We start from the raw sequence: 15,989 nt of genomic DNA, 5'->3' as shown, positions 1-15,989 counted from the left end.
ATAAAAAAGCTTTTCTATCGTGGGTAACACCGAGCTAATGGCTGCGAATTTAGAATTGTTTCTTGATATAATAAACGAATTCAGATTTATAGTTAGGCAGGTGTTTAGTTAGGCATTATGTTAGGCAGGTTATTTTTATTTGAAGATAAATTCTTTTGAAAACTCTTTCAACTCTCTTCGTTGGTTGTGCGTCTTTCATAGGTTGCACTTTCGTTTGTTTCTTCTTCGACCAACGATCGTTGGTCGCAGAAGATCTTTATTAATGGAGGGTGGTTGGGAATCGGTCAGGACGGGTCTCCACTCGCAGCAACCTCCTCGTGGTGAGACCTGGGTAATATTATTTACCGTTTAATTAATAATCGTATCACTCTTAGCTGGGTAATGCAATTATTAATTAAAAACTAAATAATATTAGCAAATTGGCTGCGATCCGCTTTGCATAGGGCATTATAAATATTCGCTAGATTAGTTTTGATTCTCATTGATTCATCAAAGATTCTAGAGTATTGTCAGAGACGAGATATACGAGTAGATCTTTCACCCAATGTATTTTGTCGGTCCATTTTTATGGGGTCTCGAAACCCCATTACCATTTTCGTGTCATCCGGAACGTTACCAACAGATTCAGAAATGAATTTTAATCCCTCCCATAGCAACTCACGTGTATTTACGCAACACTACAGCTATTGTCTATCAATACTAATTCGGTGAATAGTTTCTCAACTGACCGCCATCCGTGAGAAGAGGACGCTTAAATCACCTCCGAATTTTCAAGTCGGTATGGCAGTCAGATTGGGCCACTTTCAGTCCATAAAGTGAAAGGTCTATTCGTATACGTCGTCTGTGATAGTGTCACCAAAAAACGAATCAAAAGTAGTTCTTTAAACGTGTTTATTTTATTTCAAAGACGTTGGCTGTAAAATCCCTTCAATGTGCAAAACATCGTTTCCTAAGAGGTAATTAAATAGCTTATTTAGCTTTTTATAGGTGCTATGAAGGTTTCTAAAAGATGGGTATAGGTTATAAGTTGAAACGTAACATTTATTGAATCTTATTGAACGAAGAGGTTTCTTACTATAAAAGAATTTACGATTTGCACTTTCAAACCGAAAGAATTGATGCGTTCAGTCACTTTCTTCGATTTTTGTACGACTGTGTCTCCAAGTCTGTATATTGCAAGCCACGAGCTACGTATACACGCATCAAGGCTGGTGAAAATCAGCTGGAGTTTGACCGAGTTATCGTTGCTGGGAATGCACGGTTGAACTCTATCGGATAAGTAAGTTAGAGAGTACGAAATACGAGACGATCCGTGACTAATCGGATCCATCATCCTAGCACTCTCGATCGGTCAATTTGTAGAAGGGACACGTTACATTTACCATCGACCATATCGCGCCACGGATTAACCTCCAAATCTGCTGAACGGGCCGTTTTCCTCGCGAACTTCGGATTACTAAAATTTCCCTGCATCGGCAAGATTTATCGATGCATTTCGTGGTAGATATCACTTGGACATCCGAAGCAGTCGTTGTTAAGGGCGATTGTAGAGACTAGATTTAGCTATAACAAGGACGCGACCATTCCCGCCATTTTGATAATTAATCGTTTCTGTGTACTTGGATTAAATCTCGAAGGGGGGCTTTTCATGGTCCCAGAAAAACTTTCTAACCTATGACTTTATCGTCCAAGTATTTCGAAACTTTATTTTTCACCTGACGTACACTTTCAGCCAAAAAGACAAAACCTTAAATAATAAAAGTATTCATATCAGACATTAAGTTTTGAAAATAATGTAACTACTGTAAAATACAAATAAAGCGGATCCTAAACATAGTATTTAGATCACAGACATAGTATTTAATCGCGAAACGTGGATTATTTTCAGTTATAGAGGATCTTCAGTGACTATCAATCTCTTAAGATTTTATTTCGAGGTTGCATTCCTTCTTCAGACATATACGTCATGCTGCCTAGTCCTTGGAATAAGGATTTGCTGAAATTGCAAACCTACATTCCACCAGTTCGATACGCGAATTACTATACATATAGAGCAAAATGTCGCCATTGGATTTTGCTAGTAGGAACTAAGAGCTTCAATTTACCTGAAACTATATCCACTATACAGGGTGATTCTAAAAACTAGGTCAAGCTCTTTTTCAAACGAATATGCAAACGATTGATATGGACAAAGTTAAATCCTGCAACGAGGACTTTGATAATATCATTCTTTTTTTTTTAATGAAGCTACACTTGTTTTACATAAATGAATTCTTCTCGTAATTCTGCATGTAGTATCAAAGCATGATCACGACAGACGTAATACTTTTACGAGAATATTTCCACGTTATGAAATTAATTTATTCCAGCAACAGATATTCAAACGTTGTATCTTTGCAACTTAAATATTCTTTTATCGAGGTTCGACTGTATGTGATTTTCTGTAAAAAAATTTGTTACGGTTTCAGCCATATTACCGACAAGATAGCTTATAGAAACACGAGGAAAAGATAAAACAGTATTTAGATTTAAAGTTTCGAGACTCGACTAAATACGAAACAATTATAAGTTAGGTTATGTTGTAATAGTGCATCGCTGACGCGAGATTAAAAGTTTCGTAGTATCTGCGTATCATTTGCGGTCAGATTTAATTTCAAACGATGCAGCTGATGTACATATCTGCTGGGTTGGGTAGATATGCACGGTTCTCTAGTTCATCCTTGTCTCGTTCACTAATATGAGTTGATTTGCGACCGAAGAGATGGACGTTAATCCCATTACATTAGCTCTCGCATGAAATCGAAACAAAGAAAATAGGAGGATCTGAGCGTTCGAGGTAAAAATGAAACAAATTTTAATTCGAATAAGTTGGAACTGTGAAACATTGGCATATTTAATATTTCATTGCAACGAATCAGTGTCCCACGACAAATTAAACATCTTAATAATTTTACTTCTCGATTGTTTTCAAATCGTCTGTCAAAATTAAGAACATATGGCTCATTTATTGCAACATTATATTAAATCATTTTGGAACTTCAACTCGTGTCCAAGTTTAATATTTGTTATTAAATTCAGCTTTTAATATTCGGAATATTTTTTTAAGCACTCTAATAGGGACCCTTCAACTTATTCAGAGAATAAACAAGAAATTATATAGAGCGTGAAATAATTAGTGGCACAATCTAGAGCAGTAGTTCTTAAATTTTTTAAGTATTATGGCAGAATTTAGAGGGAAAAGATCTGACCCAGAAAATGTACTCAAAAAAAAAAATTTAATCTCTTAAAATGTCCAGAATAGTTACAAACCTTTTCTTTCGGAATATCGAAGTCGGATAAAACATTTTCTAACTATAATTTTACAACCAAAAAAAAAAAAAGACAATTGCATAATTTGATTTTCAATTGTAATCTGAACATAGTACGTGTCGTAAAATTATCATAAAAATTGTGGGTTGTCGTTACCTAATAAAGTGGAATTCTCGCTTAATTACCATACCGCGTTATTTGGAGTACAACCGAGACCATTAAAAAGTATTAAACCCGACACTAAGTCACATGGATTACCAACACGCCTTTGAATCTGCCAGTTTGTTTTAATTTGAGAAATGCTTATTTGGAATGTAGCCAGCATTTTAATTTCCGGATATTTTCGGTCGTCTCTTATAACGTCCTTGCAACGTTAACAAATGGTCCCCTTGCCAATTATTTGCATAAAGTGGTACTTAAGAATCGAGTCCGATAATATTTATACATATTTTAAGTATTTTTTAAAAAGTACTGAAACCTCGATGAAAATCATAATTCGTTTCACGGTGGGAATCGAGACAGCTTTTTTTTTAAACCAACTGCTTCAGAAAATGATGCGACTAATCAACATGAAACTTGTAGGTTAGGTATAAAACAAGTGACACTTTAAGATACGTAAACAAAATTTAGACAGTAACTGGCCGAGGAAGCGAACTTTTCAAACGACCCTCGTAGTTCGATTAGTGGAGACGCTGCTATAATTCCGTCAAAAATCCAATTTAATAACTTGCAGGGAGAAGTTTTTATGAAAAAAAAAAAAAAAAAAAAAAAATGTAATTTAGAACGAGTCGATAGGAAAAGTCTCGAGTATCTTCGGGGAAGTTTCTAGCCGAGAACAGAGACGAAACGCGTTTGAAAATAAAAGTTTACAAAGCCGGATGAAAACTCTTAAAGCAGTCGATACGAAACACGGTAAAAATTGACTGATGCTGCGAAAGGCGCGGCGATTCGTTTTCCGATATTCAATTTCCAATTCGTCGTTCGGTAGAACGTTCGATCGAGCAACCTAACCTCTTTTTAAGTATATTATTTGTAATGCGAAAGGAACAGATTTTTTCGACGCTTCCTAGGTTTTATCTACGTTACTTTTGCACCTAGGAGTTGAAAAATATTTATATTGCTTAAAATTATGAACGGAATCGAAAAATATAGTCTTCAACACGAATCACAGGAATAGACAAACGTAAAATTTATTAATATATAGGGTTCGCTACTTTTGTTTTTGTCTATTGTTGGACACAGTGTGTGTCTCTTCGCGATTATTTTTTCTATGGTCTCCCCCTTTTCCGACGCATTCGTAAGCGAATAATTCCCCGACGTGTTGCACCACGATTCAAACGTCACGCTTCCCTTCAGCATTGTACACGGTCAACAACGAAATCCATTCCGACGAACAATGGAAATTATTTCCGACTCGTAACGCATATCCTCTGTGAAATGGACCTTGGAACAAAATTTTAATCATTTTTCGGAGAAGTCGACGTTTTTATTTGTCGAGCGTTTATTTTTTATTCCCTACAAACTGCTTTTCACGTTAAACTAGCAAACGACGCAGATTGATCGTCGAGAGCATAAAAACCCCTAATCGACAGGAGTCGATAATTGCGTAACGATATTGTGACGTAGCTGAATTTGTTTGAACGCTACTTATGGTTTAGGTTAGGTCTCGATTAGGTTAGAAAGAAAGAAAGAAACAGTTCTTTTTTTTACGAAAGATACTTTGCTTAAAATGTTCTAAATGTTCGTTCCAATTATATAATTCTTATCAAATTTCATTAATTGTTTAGCTTTTACGGAAAATTGTCATTAAATTTTTCAATCCATACTCTTTATTACTCGAAAGATAGTTTTATCGTGGCCGCAAAAAACTGCAATTTCTTCGTCGGTGCATACGAGAATATATGTAGAAACCGCGATGAGGCTCTATCAAAGAAGATGCCTTTCTTCTTTCCCGCGCTTTGCTGAACAGACATTCTCTCCTCGTTTTTGATGTTCCGACGAGCCTTTTTCCTGTCTTAAAACGTTTCCGAATTCCGGTGTAGCAATTAAGGCGAAAGTTCGTCGTTTAATCCCCCTTCAAACGGCTGCAAACGCGTTTCTAAGTAGCGTCCGAATCGCACCACGAACTTCGGGAACTGTGACAATTCCCAGTTACGCGAACTTTCTAGCTTGTGGTTTCTGATAACGCAGAAAGATCCGATCAACGATATATCGGAGAATGAAAATCTTCTAAAATTACACGTCTCCCTTAACTGCTACTTTTTATTTTGTTCGTATTAAAATTTGGTTCGAAAAGACTAAAATTTTTCATTAAAAATTATTGATCGTAAAGAAGTTTCTACGAAAAAATTGGTCTCGATTGGGTTAGGTTAGGTTAGGTTTGGGTTAAGAGAAAAAATTGATTTAAATCGATACAACTGGAGCTGTAGACGCGACACGAGAAATAAAGGATATCTTGAGGGCCGTTCCAAACGTTGATTGAATTGATCGAATGTTGATTTCGTCGAGTAATTGCCACTGCAAGTTCAGGTAACCCGAATAATCGCCAGAACGAACATCGACGCAGGTCAGACAAGCGGAGGTATTGGAAACTGTCTGCTGGCACGTGAATTCCGTGGCTGTTGTACGCATGGACGAAGGAATCGCTGCAGTAACCCGGCATTTTGAGATCCTCGATTCCGTCCAAGAGGGTATAAATCATCTCGAGCGTGAAGTGTACACACGCTACCGAGTTACAGAACTCCTTTACATTTGCTAACCTCCTTCTGGGGTAGCTAGAGATCTCGCAGGCTCCGTCTTGCCTCGGACGCGGTTATTTGCGAATTTGTTCTCACTTCAAAGGAAAATTTCAACTTTTATGTCTTGGATATATACATTAGCGGAAAAGTAAAACGAGACAGTAGAGACAGGCTAATAATTCGCACTTCTATTTCTTCACGTTCAACTATTTATTAAAGTAACAATCCATTCGCAGGAGAACGCGTGTAACGACCGGCTTGGATTCTCTTCTCGATCTTCTCGCTTAACGAACGCGTACGATTACGCCCGATCTTTCCCGATGGTCCTACCGACTACTACGCGGGACAAAATAATTACTCGTATGATCCTGGCGCGCGATTTAAAATACGTATGTAGATATAAAAACATAACGCAACATAATTTCCTTTTCAAGAAACAGTTCTTCGTCATCGTATCGTTTTTATTGTAAATCTTTAATTTTCTCTACAAAATTCTATTAATGTTTAGTCCATTATACCTTATTTTAGAACCGTTTAGATTGATTTTATTTTGAAATGTACAAAACTAAAATTAATATTTCACGATTTAGGCAACACCCTTCCCTAAAGGGTCCATCGTTTTACCCCTGCGTGACATATTTTATTACGTCGAAACATAATGGAAGAAACGACGGGAATGTTTGGAACAAGTACCGGTACAGCGGTACAGAAAGCAAAGAGCTTTGTTAGACGCGTTTATTATAACGTATTCTTTAGCAGCGTTTCGCGGACGGCTTCTCTCTCGTTTGCATGAAAATAACGAACCCGATTAGCATACAGACACGATGAAATCCTAAAACCACTTCGGGCCGGGGAGTCGCGGATCACGTACGTATCTCTGTACCACGTAGGCAGAATCTGAAATCATGGATTTCCCAGGCAGAATCCTCGGTTCTGGTGGATCCCACCGAACGTGGCAGATTATCTGTGACGGATAGCACCGCGTTTTAGGTCTATTCCGCCCGGAAATGAGCGGATGGGGTACCCCGGCAATGGAACATCCAACTACTTACTCGTATTTCTGTGAAATCGTGTCGTGATTTCACGATCGCGTTTCGCGTACGATCCTATGGGTATTTTTCAATCACCCGGTACCAACCCTAATAATTGTACAAACATTAGACGATCGTATCATCGATCCCGACAAAGCACATCAAAATTTTCTCTACCATGTTTCTCTCGCTCTCAGAACTTTGAGTGTTATTAATTTATAGGAAAAGAGAATTAGTCCTATCGTGGAAAATGTAATCAGATTGTCTCCAACTCGGATCGTGTCTGACTTCCATACGTATTTTAAAATTGTTCTGGTAAAAGATTTGTACTGCAAATTTGCGCATGAAATTTCGGGGAAACATCTCTGGCTATACAGTATATTTTTGGTAAAGAATTTTTTTCTCGAAAGCGCGTAGGATTTCGGGGGTATGTCTATTCACCAAAAATGATTGCAATTGACCCCCGCAACCAAAAATAATTTTTTCAGAACGATTTGAAATTTTTTTTTTTCGTCGAAAAATTTAGGCACCTACCCCCTGTCGATTTTTCTTAAAAATTCCTTTTTCATTTTTAGTCATTTTGTTTGATGCCCTACAGAAAAGTTGTCTAATACATTTTTGTAGGTATCCATGAGCACTACTTCGGAAAAAGTTTCATTGAAATATATTCACAATTGTAGGAGTTATGGATGTTTGAATATTGGACCATTTTTATGGGGTTTTTCTCATTTTGCGAGGTCAAGGACCAACTTTTCGAATATTTTTGCGATTTGCACATATTCTCCATAAAAATACGCGTAGTTTGCTTTTTTAAACATTAAAATCGTCCAATCGGTTCAGAAGTTATGACATTTTAAAGATTCGCAAGAAAATTCGGGCAGACATTTCTGGTCAGAAATTAGATTTTTGGTAAGGAATTTTTTTCTCGAAAATGGCTAGGTTTTCGGGGGTACATGTATTCACGAAAAATGATTGTAATTGACCCCTGGAACTGGACATAATTTTTTTAGAACGATTAGAAATTTTTTAATTTTGTCGAAAAATTTTTCGGACGATATGGCAGTCAAATTGGGTCACGAAAGTCCATAAGGTGTAAGGTCTACTCGTATATCTATTTTAAATCTGTTAAAGATGTATTTTAATATGCTCGTTAATTGAATTCGACAGAGTCCAATAGAATGTAATTATTTATTGAATCGGAGTATGTAGAATATGCGTGCTGTAGATAATTACGCGATATGTTACTCGAGGAAATACGTTTAAAAAATACTATACTTAGCCGTGTTCAATCTCCGCAACGAAACTAGAAGCTGTTCGGACAAATATTTAGAGAGGGCTGTAGTAGTAGCTAATAAAGCACTGTGCAAACGGTGCGACGTGATCGACATTTAATGGTCATCAATCGGCTAGAAACGTGTACATAGTGAGAAAGAGAGAGTTTCCAAAGGAATTCGATTTTCTACGCTGATCGTGTCCGGAGAACCGATACGAGTACTTTTATATACACCTAATTTCGATGAAAACCGCAGAGTTCGTCAATTGATCATTTCCGCTCGAGCTTAGCTTCCATTCAGTCGACGATTAAGGATCTATCATTCGAGTAGTTACTTTTTTTGCGTAAAACTGAATTAAAAACACTAGAATGTAACAATCCATTCGTTCTAGAAGGTGACAGAATAATGTAAATTACATATTGTTGGAGGCGTTCAAGTTTACAGGATCAATTGTTGGCTACCTGTAAAGCCTCGCAGAATTTCAGAGAACAAAGAGCTCACCGGTTCTCCGCAGTCGACCTGGTCTTGTCGTTAACAGAATACGACATCTAAATTCGTTGGTCTGGCCCAGTGGAAGGTTCGACAATTCGGCTATTTCGAATTGTCCGACAAGACAAATAGAAATATACAGAACTCGGAATCAAGCGATGTACGTTTCCCCTTTGTTAACCCATTCCCTTTCTCTTGACCTAGTCTTCTGGATCGGCTCTATTGTGCACGCCAGAATTAACCCTTGAGCTCAAGGTGCCTCTATACACGTGTGCATACATGCATCTTCGGGCCTGCGGTCTTGCTAAGAATCATCCCTCAGAGTGGGGATCGGTTCTTTAAAAAGCACCTTCTTCAAATTTAAGCTTCTCGAATTAATTTCACCCTCTAATCATTTTTAATAATAGTCTCGAATTTTTTTCTCGAAACTGGATAGGATTTCGGGGGTATATCTATTCATGAAAAATGATTATAATCGACCCTTGTCTGAAATATTTGTTCATGCAACAAACGGTTTTCGAGTAAACCAGGCGACACATAAACCACTTTGTACACGCGTGAAAATTAAGCTCCGTACGTAGATAGGGAATTGTTCGAATGCTTTCCACGTACCTCGAACTGTACAAAACTCTGCCGTCTTGATAGAGTCTGACGAACTTATTTGGGCTGGTTATAGTATGCAAGTAGCTATGCTTGCCGTTGTAGAAGTACGTATCCGGTTTCCAGATTCTCGCTAGCATCGATATACTGAGAGCAAGCGTCTCCTTGCCACCTTGGAAAGCCAAACGTCGGTCCACCCACGATTGCCGAAAATAGCAATCCATCGAGTACGTCTGAAGCAGATATTCAATATTCCAGAATATTTAAAATCTAATAAAAATATCGAATATCAATAGAAAAAAACACATATAACTTGAACGAGAATCGAACCCGGGACCTTGTTGCCCCGGGACGGGTAATCGTTTATATCTTTAAGATTATCGAGTATCTACACCTAATATTTTACATTCATTATTAGAAACATATACATTATCATCTTGCAAACACCCGTTAAAATCCAGGTCAAACAGTCGGAGTCCTTGTAAGCGTCCAACTAAAGTCGTATATACAGGGTGTTCGGCCACCCCTAGGGAAAATTTTAATGGGTGATTCTAGAGGCCAAAATAAGACAAAAACCAAGAATACCAATTTGTTGATGGAGGCTTCGTTAAAAAGCTATTAACGTTTGAAGTTACGCCTGTAGAACAGCTGCGTGCGCATGATAGCAGTTTTCACTCGACATGAGAAACTCTACTTTAAACGTGAATAACTTTCCAACGAAGCCTCGATCAGCAAATTGGTATTCTTGATTTTCGTCTTATTTTGCCCTCTAGAATCTCCCATTAAAATGATTCCCAAGGGTGGCCGAACACCCTGTATATTTCTTTCTCTAACTCCCGTGATATACGAAACGTACACTTTCTTTTTTCGAATATAGAATTACGCGAAGCATCGAATTATCCCAACTCGTAACTTTTCTCGACTCGCGTCACCCGCTCTGGTAGTAATTAGCGCGCAAGACGGGAATAGAACTGTATAGGATGGTTATTGTCACGCGACGAACAAACGCGCGTGAATCAAAGTTGGAACGGGTTCTGATAACGGACGAACGAATTCTTCGTTGGTCGAAAGTATCGTTCCCGTCTTGCGAGAATGACAAAAGGAAATAGCGAGAGATACCAACCATATCGACTTCTGAAATCGGACCCATGCTGCGTACCATGATGTCGACCTCAACGGTAGCCGGTGGTCCACCGAAGTCCGGTCTAACGCTGTTGTCGTAACCGCGAAGCAGATTGTCCAGCAGTTCGCTGATGTTGCTGTGATTGTTGATCTGCGTCCTCTGCCTCGTGGAGGGTTTCGTACCCGTTGCAGCTCTGAAACATTTTCAGGACGGTGCAACGATCCATTCGAAAGATTACATTCAATTTTCTTTTCCTTTACCAGCATACGTTTTCCACGTTTGCATCCACGGAAACAGCGGAGAGGAATTCCCTACAAGGCGTAGAAAATATTTAATAAACGTAGGACGGAAAATTATTTCTTTCGTCCGTGGAAATTGGAGTCTTTGTTCTAGTAAAGTGCATTTTATGCGAAACGAGGCGTAAAGTGGAAATATTTCTGTTCTTTTTAACCCTCGAGCATACACGGTTAAATACTTGGGTAGAGACCCGACTGGGTCTGTAAAGACCCATCTTCGATCGCTCATATCTCGGACTGTACTGCATGGATGATGCAAGTGTCTTTTCTTCGTCGATACTAAAGATTTCGGAATAATACTGTGCAGGATAAAATGAAACATTTTTGCAGAAATTTCATTTTATTCGAAATATCGTATGTTTTTATTGATTGGAGATAAAAGGGTTTTACCACACGAAAGTGAAAAGGTCGTGCGAGTTGTATTTCATTAAAAGAAATATGCTGAAACGACTCGTTACAAAAACTATAATTACTCTGTAGAATGAAAGATAAAACATTTTTTTCATTTTTTACGTCACACACAAACTTCCACGTCACAAATAATTAATTTAAATTTACTTAAACTTTGTATTTTTCGCGGCATTGATTTTCTTTTAAGGGTGTCTCTCAATATGTCAAAGGAAAATTTTTAAACCAAGCGTTTAATCACTCTAAAAATCAAACAATTATACTACAATTAATTCCTGAATATTAGGATATAAAATTGTCCAGTTGGTAATCGACGTTTCACGGTGACGTTAATTGATCGGTAGATTTCGGCAAACAACGGGGCTAGCCGCTAATCGATCTTGCGTGGCTACGAACTGCGATGCAACTAGTCGATAAATCGTTGTTTGGATACTCGATCCGCGGTATGTTGTACGCCTTCGATCCATTTGCACGGTTCTCCACCGTTGCATGCTTGAATAAACGCATCAATGCGCGAGACAAGGCTTGCTTTCATTTACAGATACGTAGGCGCGTGTCTACGTATGTGCGTGTACAAGTACATTCGTGAGTGGAGAATCGTAACAGCGTTCCACGATCGTGAACTTAAGATAGGAACGTTGAAATCGCGAGAAAGCTGATAAAAATGCAATTCTTTTATGCATGAAGTAAATATCAAAGTAACAAATATTACTTTTGTTCGAAATTTTAATCATAGCACAGAGTTATCGATACGTATAGGTGTGTGCAACTCGTGCACCTCTATAACTTCCAAAGTATGGGTTGCTCAACAAAATTTTGTATAAAAAAGTTCGAAGGGCTACAGAGATTCGAAGGTCAACTTTGTTCTCTAAATGGAATACTATACTTTTTATGTAAAAATATGGAAGAATGTCAAATTCTGAGTACAAAAATATTGATCTGCATTAGGCCTAAACTGCAGGAATCTGTGATAAGGTTGAGTCTCCAATTTGATATTACTCGAAGAAAATTGTCGAGAAATAAAGTAAAATTACTAATTATTTATTAGGTTTAGGGCTAATACGGATCAAATATTCTTCCATATTTTGGTGTAAAAAGTATTTCATTTAAAAAAACAAAGCTGATCTTGAAATCTCCGGAACGTCTTCGCCCATAAAAAAGACAAACGTGTTATACAGCGTACCCCTTCGAACCACGCGACCTTTTTATGCAAAATTTTTGCGTAGCAACGCATACTTTGGAAGTTACAGAGGCGCACGAGTTGCGTGTACCAACCCTTTACGAATATTCAAAGTTGATGAAATTTCATCTTGACCGTAACTTCACGAATTACGGTAATCTATCCGTCAGGTTTGAATAGAAAAGGGACAACACGAAGGTTCGTGTTCCCGAAACCGAAACGGGGAATACGTTTTGCCGTTAAAACAGCAGACCTTTTCTCTCTGGCTTTTCCAGCGATACGGTCGATGCCGTTTTGTTTACGTTTCGCGGTACAAGTACGACGTGCACACGTACTGGAGTGCACCACTAGCCGGTTGGTAAATTGGAACGAGGGAATTTCGGGTATTACGGGGAAACGAAAATTGCGGTTCGTTTTTAAACCGAAATAAAGCGACATTTTAATGTCCGTCCGTTCTTTTAGGTCACGATGAAAAACAGCCGCTTGATCGGACACGCTGTCTATCTCCGCTTAGTCCACTTTTCCCGCGGCTCAGTCTATATTCCAATGGCTTTTGTTTGCTGACAACGTGGCTTTCGATCACCCTCGAGACTCCTCCTCGTGTTTCTTTCCACCGATTGGCTAATCCGATCTGTTCCTCTAGAACTAGCACTTCCTAACTCGAGATCCACGTAATCTATACGTACAGGGTGTTCCGCATTTTTTCAATACACGCTTCAGCAGCCTGCTTTACGTGTGAAAATAAAATGACAGTCCACGAATCGATGGACTGTGTTTGATGAGTGATACTTACAGGAAAGATGCGTAGGAGGTGATTAAATTCGCGAGGGCCAGTAGGACTCGCTGCTTCATGATGTCCTGGGACTGATCCTCCCTTACAACGCGTCCTGATTCGTTCATCAATTCGCTTCAAACGCCAAGCGTTTTGTCTGCCTCTGAAATAATTAAAAAAACAAACAAAACGATATTATTTTTATTAAAGTTTCCTCGACCATAGGTTCCATTTACATTTATGTAAATTATTAAATACAATTTAGATTACATTGATCATACAGGGTGTTCGGCCACCACTAGGAAAAATTTTAATGGGGGATTATAGAGGCCAAAATGAGACGAAAATCAAGTATACCAATTTCTTGATGAAGGCTTCGTTAAACAGTTATTAACGTTTAAAGTTTCGACCGTACTGAATTTTTTTCTCGAAAATGCGCAAGATTTCGGGGGTATGTGTATTCACCAAAAATTATTGTAATTGACCCCCACAACCGAAAATAATTTTTTCAAAACGATTTGAAATTTTTTTTTTTTGGTCGAAAAAAGGCACTCTTGTCGATTTTTCTTAAAAATTCCTTTTTCATATTTAGTAATTTTGGTTGACGCCCTACAGAAAAGTTGTCTAATACTTTTTTGTAGGTACCCATCAGCTCTACTTCAGAAAAAAGTTTCATTGAAATATATTCACTATCGTAGGAGTTATGGCTGTTTGAAAGTTGGACCATTTTTATGGGGTTTTTCTCATTTTGTGGGGTCAACGACCAATTTTTCGAATATTTTTGCGATTTGTACATATTCTCCATTAAAATATGCGTGGTTTGCTTTTTTAAACATTAAAATCGTTCAATCCGTTCAGAAGTTATGATGTTTTAAAGATATGTATGAAATTTCAGGGAAGCATTTCTGGCCTCACATTAGATTTTCGGTAAATAATTTTTTTCTCAAAAATGCGTAGGATTTTCGGGGTATGTATAATGACAAAAAATGATTGTAATTACCCCCTGTAACTAAATATAATTTTTTTTAGTATGATCTGAAATTTTTTAATTTCGTCTAAAAATTTCAGTACGTAATTTCAGCGTTGTTAACATGCATAAAATACAATTTAATCAAATCTTATTTAGCGAATGTAACATCGACGAACGCATGAACGTTCAAAGAGACCGTAACTAGAGAGTTCATTTAACGTTTCCGGATAATTTTTGATGGCGTCAATGAACGTTGTCGCAAGTAACGCTGGGCTTACGTGTGATTCGAACAATTTATTATCGTCGGGCGCGCGATGTCAATGATAAAACTTCGTTTGCGAGTGTCGTCGATGGCGTTTCATGTTGACGAGCGAAAAATAGAGGTCGAAATTATTCCGGTTTCATTCCGTGGCAAATGATGAGCGCGAGCAGAGGGGTAGTGAAAAAAAAGGGGGATTGGAAATTCGGTTGGAAAGTTCGTTAACGATCCGATGAATGAATATGCTGATGACAGAAGTACCTCTCGGGGGAAGGATAATAAAATAAACGTCTGATGCGAAGGGAATAAATAGAGCGTGACGTTGGTGCGATCGCGGAATCGAGTTGCGCGCTCGAATCCCAAAGATAATATTCTCTTCTTGCGAGTAATCGAGTTTTTTGCGATTTTTTTTTTTTTTTTAAATTATTTTTACCACTGATAATTTCGAAGCTGTTGAAACGATCGAATCAAAAAATTTTTGTCTTCGGATGGAATCTGGAATTTTACTTTTTGCAAAACTGTTCAAACGGTCGATTTACTTGTTCAAAACTTGCATAATTGTTCTATAATAGTTTCTGAGATATTTGTCGAAATTATTTTTCCACCTGGGAAGTAATATTCGCCCCTTTAACGCGCACGAGTGTCGATAAAAAAAAAATATATGTCAAATATTTCCACGAGGACTACGTTATATTTAAATTTATATTTAAAACGTGGCAAGTTTCACCGTACAAGGAGCATATAAAATGATTCTGAATGGTTTGAAATCCATCGTGAGACGTGCTTCGAGGCAAGTCTCATCAAGCAGAGGCTTCTTTATCTTCCTTTTCGCGTTTTTCTCCGTTTCACCGGCTTGTTTCGTTCTGTATGCTGATAGGACCGTCGCTCGAGGGACGCTGCACATCAGAAAACAGAGTAAGAACCCTAAAACAAATAACGACGTTATTATACCTCGATATTCCCGTATCGAGAACGTCGTTATTTGTTTTCTGGTTCTTGCTTCGCTTCCTGATGTTCCGTGTCCCCCAGGTGTCGAGCTTACCAAATCGTGCAAGTGCAACGACAGAAAAACGTAGTGTTAATACTGGGTTAAAATATGCATTATCGCAGATGCAGACAATTATTATTATTCGGATAGAGGTTACAAAAATGTTTGAATAAATCTAGTTGTTTGTTCGAACGAATAGTAACACCGTTATAACATATTGGATCGAGTAGAATTTATTTAAAAAATCGAGGATAAATACTCATTGAAAGGAATTGGAATAGTGCAAGTTTGGGCTGGACGACGATTAAAAATGCTTAGGAAACGATCGTGTCGTATCACGGTCTAGCGAATCGATTGGTTCGGTAACAAGGATGCTTCGATTACGCGGTAGATCGACGATAATTAATACTATTCTGCGAGCGCGCTCCGGACGGGCGTGCGGGCGCAGCCAATCGACCGCCGCAGAAAGGAATCGAATTAGAGAATTAATTCGTCCGTGATGGGTGTCCCTTTGTATGGGGAAACCGACGTTTCCCCTGGAAACTCGGTGTC

The 15,989-nt window shown here is 38.2% G+C and overlaps 1 protein-coding gene across 1 annotated transcript in view; it reads right to left on the bottom strand.

The window, feature by feature from the left end:
• The window catches only part of Grd (GABA-gated ion channel), a 41,808-nt gene that overhangs the window by 10,746 nt on the left and 15,073 nt on the right, over positions 1 to 15,989 (bottom strand). The window contains exons 2-4 of the mRNA XM_076777003.1: positions 13,242 to 13,383; positions 10,565 to 10,757; positions 9,454 to 9,674 (exon numbers count right to left, since the gene is read on the bottom strand). Coding sequence (XP_076633118.1) covers positions 9,454 to 9,674; positions 10,565 to 10,757; positions 13,242 to 13,348 — 521 coding nt within the window. The 5' untranslated portion in view covers positions 13,349 to 13,383. The remainder of the gene's footprint in view (positions 1 to 9,453; positions 9,675 to 10,564; positions 10,758 to 13,241; positions 13,384 to 15,989) is intronic.

Source organism: Colletes latitarsis, chromosome 11, assembly GCF_051014445.1.
Source record: "Colletes latitarsis isolate SP2378_abdomen chromosome 11, iyColLati1, whole genome shotgun sequence".
NCBI classification, from domain to species: domain Eukaryota; kingdom Metazoa; phylum Arthropoda; class Insecta; order Hymenoptera; family Colletidae; genus Colletes; species Colletes latitarsis.
Note: the sequence above shows the minus strand (reverse complement) of the source record. Positions and strands in the feature narration are given on the sequence as shown.